This window comes from Phaethon lepturus, unplaced genomic scaffold (genome assembly GCF_000687285.1).
Source record: "Phaethon lepturus isolate BGI_N335 unplaced genomic scaffold, ASM68728v1 scaffold42587, whole genome shotgun sequence".
Taxonomy (NCBI): Eukaryota; Metazoa; Chordata; class Aves; order Phaethontiformes; family Phaethontidae; genus Phaethon; species Phaethon lepturus.
Window position 1 is genome coordinate 1 of NW_010550541.1, and position 4516 is coordinate 4516.

Sequence of the window (4516 nt, forward strand, 5' to 3'; positions counted from 1 at the left end):
AATTACCACTTCACCCGGCAGTGCAACTACAAGTGCGGCTTCTGCTTCCACACGGCCAAGACCTCCTTTGTGCTGCCCCTGGAGGAGGCCAAGCGGGGGCTGGTGATGCTCAAGGAGGCGGGTGAGTCCGAGCGGGGGGCGATGCGCAGCGGCCGCGTCCCAGCAGGACCGAGTGTCGTCGAAAAAGTTCTCCCTGTAACTCCACGGCCGGGGTCCCTCTTCATATCGCCGCAGTCGGGCACTGAGAGCGTGTGGAAGGAGTGGGCAATAGGTGGGCAGAGGTTCACAGCACCTTTCTTTGGTCCTTCTCTAGGAATGGAGAAAATAAATTTCTCGGGAGGAGAACCGTTTCTGCAGGACCGAGGCGAATTTGTAGGGCAACTGGTCCAGTTTTGCAAGCAGGAGTTGAAGCTACCGAGTGTCAGCATCGTTAGCAACGGCAGCCTGATTAGAGAACGGTGGTTCAAGAAGTACGGTAAGGAAAAACCGCTGTGCACAGGACTGGCGGGGTTTGGGAGCCTCCTCGGGGCAGCCTCACCAAAAGATGGGTTTTCAGTGCAAGTGGAAGATGGTTTGTTAGTGGTTCATTTACAGTAAACACAAACCAAATGTAAACACCAGTGAAATACTGTTAATTGTATGTCCTGATGATAGGCAGTTTGTACTATTACCCCTTTGATATAATAGTATAATAAAATAACAACTTAGACTGTCTCCATAATGCTGGACACACAAACAAAATACATGTTTTCATGATGCCACTGCTATGGCTTTTGTGGTTCATGTGATGACTTCACAGAACTGTATTTACATGGCACTTTGTGACAGATCACAAGGAAGTGAAAGTGGGCAGAGTCCCGAGAGCTTTTAGCTGAAGGACTGACTATTAATCAATTTTGAAAACTTGTTTTCAGGTGAATATTTAGACATTTTGGCAATTTCATGTGATAGTTTTGATGAGAACGTCAATGTTTTAATTGGCCGTGGTCAAGGAAAGAAGAACCATGTGGAAAACCTGTATAAACTGAGACAGTGGTGCCAAGAGTATGCTGTTGCTTTCAAAATAAATTCAGTGATCAACAGATTTAATGTTGAGGAAGACATGAATGAGCAGATCAAGGCACTCAACCCTGTGCGCTGGAAGGTAGGAAACTGGTGTATGCCATAGGTTTCCTGTTCAGGAAAAAGTAACACAAGTTCTGGAGTTGTCTGACCAGAGCAGAACCTCTAATGACCTCAGTCAGATCTCCAGCTCCAGCTTGGGCTGGCGTTAGCGGACTTCTTGTCAGCACTGCATGATTATATGTTTCAGCATACATAGATCTAGTTTTTTTATGATATTGGAAGTAAGATAGAAGGTCTTTAACATTTGAAAATGTGTCATGGTGTCGAGAAAATGAGGAAAAGTTAGTGTACAATGATACATTAGAGTTAATATATCAGCAGTATCTAAGTGTGCATTAGACACTTATGTTGTCAGATATTAGTCATTCATGTGTATATATTTTCTACTAGAAGTGTATTAAATACGTTATCAGTTTGAAAACGGGTAGAGATAATGTGACATAAATATGGGAGAACTTGTGGAATAATTTCTCACAATTTGCTTCATGGAAATTGGTATACACGCATGATTTCCCAGAAAAAAAAAATCACTGTGAAATCTTGGTCCTACTAAAGGAGTGTAAGGAAAATCTGACATACATTTTAATATTTTATCAAGCTTCCTGGCCTACTTTCTATTACAGAGACTTACAGAGTGTGTTAATGGCAAATGTGCCTTTTTTCCCCTCCAAAGTCTGAACGTAGTTAAGGACTTGGCCATTAAAAGGATGCTCTTAAGTAGACAAACCAGTGCATTTTGTTTCTGGGGAGTTTTCTCTATCTTTTCTGTGACCATCTGAAGCCAGTTAACCTAATAGTCACAAATCAGATTAAAATCTTCAAAAATGCAGATTGACTTGATAGTGTGCATTGTACATAGAACTTACTGGCATTTATAATACAGCCATACTATTTGAGGTTCAATCAAAAGTTAATTTGAGCTTTTATTATCTGTGCCTTTATTAAGACCAGAGTTAAGATTTCTGTGACAACCTGGTCAGGAACCATGACTGTATAATTACATTTAGAACTATGTAATGCTAATTTGCTAAAAATAAATCTGCACAGTGCCCTTTGTATAGTATTCACTTACCACAGTTTGTGTCAGTGTGGCTCTGCCGACAGAAAAATTAAAGACATTTCTATTGAGACAACGGAAGGTTTTTGTCATGGTGACAGTCTCTTACACTCAAGGCAAGTGAAAACATCAAATCTTACCCAGGTGCCTTTTGTCTTCAGGTATTCCAGTGCCTGCTCATCGAAGGGGAGAACACTGGTGAGGATGCCCTGAGAGAAGCAAAGAAATTTGTTATCAGCGATGAAGACTTTGAACAATTCCTGGATCGCCACAAAGATGTCTCCTGTTTGGTACCAGAATCTAATCAGAAGGTAAAATTGAAACTGCCCTTTTGTAACTTTATTTTGAAATTAAATTGGAAAGATGGAAAAGAACTAGAAGCTTCCATGGCAATTAGCACTCTCCCTATTAGTATTGCATAGAAGAGGTACAGTGCAACTGTGTCAGCAACTGGTTTTGTTATGGTGGAAGCCAAGGTTTTTAATTTTCTTTAAGGCATTTTATTGAGCACAAAGTTACTAACAGAAGAGTTAATAGAGCTTTTAGAGTTGGGAGATTACCTTTGAGCTGGGAGAACACCTTTGTCTGCTGGGGTGATAATTAAACACCCCAGCTTAAACGGTCATGTCAGTTGTTTGGAAAATGACATAATTATTCCAGTATGCAAAACAGTGTAAGTTCTGCTGATGTAGAAGTTAACAGAAAACTTGGATATTATTTAAAACATCTTTATCCCGTTGGGCACCCATATTTCAGTTGGGCACCCACATTTCAGTTAGACACTTAGGAGGTCTTATTCAAGGAATTACTGGTCTATTCATGCATTAAGTCATGCTAGTAATCCTGTTGATTATTTCTATAAACTTGATCCAAACTCACTGAAATAGTGGGAAGACACTATCTGTTTCAAAGATTTGGATCAGGCTTTGAAGAAATAGTTGTTTGTTTTGTCCTTGAGTTTTCACTAGAATGGAATTTTGGTTTGTATATTTAGTTTTTTCTTTTGATCTGTTACAGATGAGGGATTCATACCTCATTCTGGATGAATACGTAAGTCTTTCTTTGATACTTGGTATTTGTATGCTAATATATGTATGTATGCAACAGTGATAACCAATTCCATTTACTGTGCATTTTAGAAAATAATTTTACCATGTAGTACAAGGAATATATGTAAATTCTACCCATCAAACTTGAATGTAAGTATGATCTAAGGAGAAGTTGCCATAAGGTGGTTGCATGTGTAATTATTGCATCACGAATCTTAAAGCATCGACGTTTATCTTTGCAGGACATCTTTGCTGGTTTTCTTTAATCTAAGAATACAGAGCTTGTCCTGAAAGTTAAGTTTCAAAGAGCCTACCTAGTTTACGTGTAACTGAAGAGTAATCACTTTACGTGTAATCTTCAGGGGTTATGGCTTTGTTCCTGCTAAGATGTGTCAGTGTGTCTAACCGTGGGCTTCTGAGCCTTCCAAGGACTACAGTGAAACTGTTCATGCACTTCCATAGGCTTCTGTGGGACTGCCGTGCAACTTGTTTAATTCTATAGAAAATTTAAGGATTTGTAGAAATTCTGTAGAAAAATTAAGCTTTTACAAATGGAGTTTCTAATGTCTTATCTATTGATGTTCCAGATGCGTTTTCTAAACTGTAGAAATGGACGGAAAGAGCCTTCCAAGTCTATCCTAGATGTTGGCGTAGAAGCGGCTATAAAATTCAGTGGATTTGATGAGGATATGTTCCTAAAAAGAGGTGGAAAGTATGTGTGGAGTAAAGCAGACATGAAACTGGACTGGTAACTCAGTATACTGTGTTTGGGGCAGGTAGATTATGTAAAGAAAATGGGTATGTATATATGTACGTGTATACATGCATCTAATGCTTTTAACTACACTTGTTATAGTATACAGACTGATGTTCAGTATAAGGCTATACGTGAATGTGTTAAATGTTTTTAGAACGTATATTATGTTCTTACCTATTGTTTGGCTGGACATTACCAAGTACCTTCAGAGCTTTCATATAAATAGATCTCTGAAACCAACTTTCTATGCCATTGTGTGAAGGACTTCAGGGCAAACCATCACTGTAATGTCACACAGGAAACGGTTTTAAGATAACACGCAAGCCAAGAAACAAACCAAAACCCACCCCAGTCTCTAGTTCCTTATAAACGGCTGAAATGATGGGTCAGTGGAAACTCTTACCAGGGAAGTCTGCCTGGTCCGTAGGGAAAGGTGGGTGGCAGCTCCTCGGTGGATCACAAGAGGGCCAGCTGGCAGTCCTTTGGGAGCAGCCCCGGCCTTTTTCAGGGGCAACAGAGGGTCAGAAT

At 40.0% G+C, this 4516-nt stretch overlaps 1 protein-coding gene across 1 annotated transcript; it reads left to right on the forward strand.

Moving 5' to 3' along the window:
- Positions 1-3: 3 nt before the first annotated feature.
- Positions 4-3983, forward strand: RSAD2 (radical S-adenosyl methionine domain containing 2; the record flags this gene model as incomplete). Its single annotated transcript, XM_010290586.1, has 6 exons — positions 4-121; positions 314-475; positions 915-1144; positions 2344-2493; positions 3200-3232; positions 3819-3983. Coding segments are annotated over 6 exons (858 nt in total), but the record flags the coding sequence as incomplete, so codon positions are not given.
- Between the last annotated feature and the right edge of the window lie 533 nt (positions 3984-4516).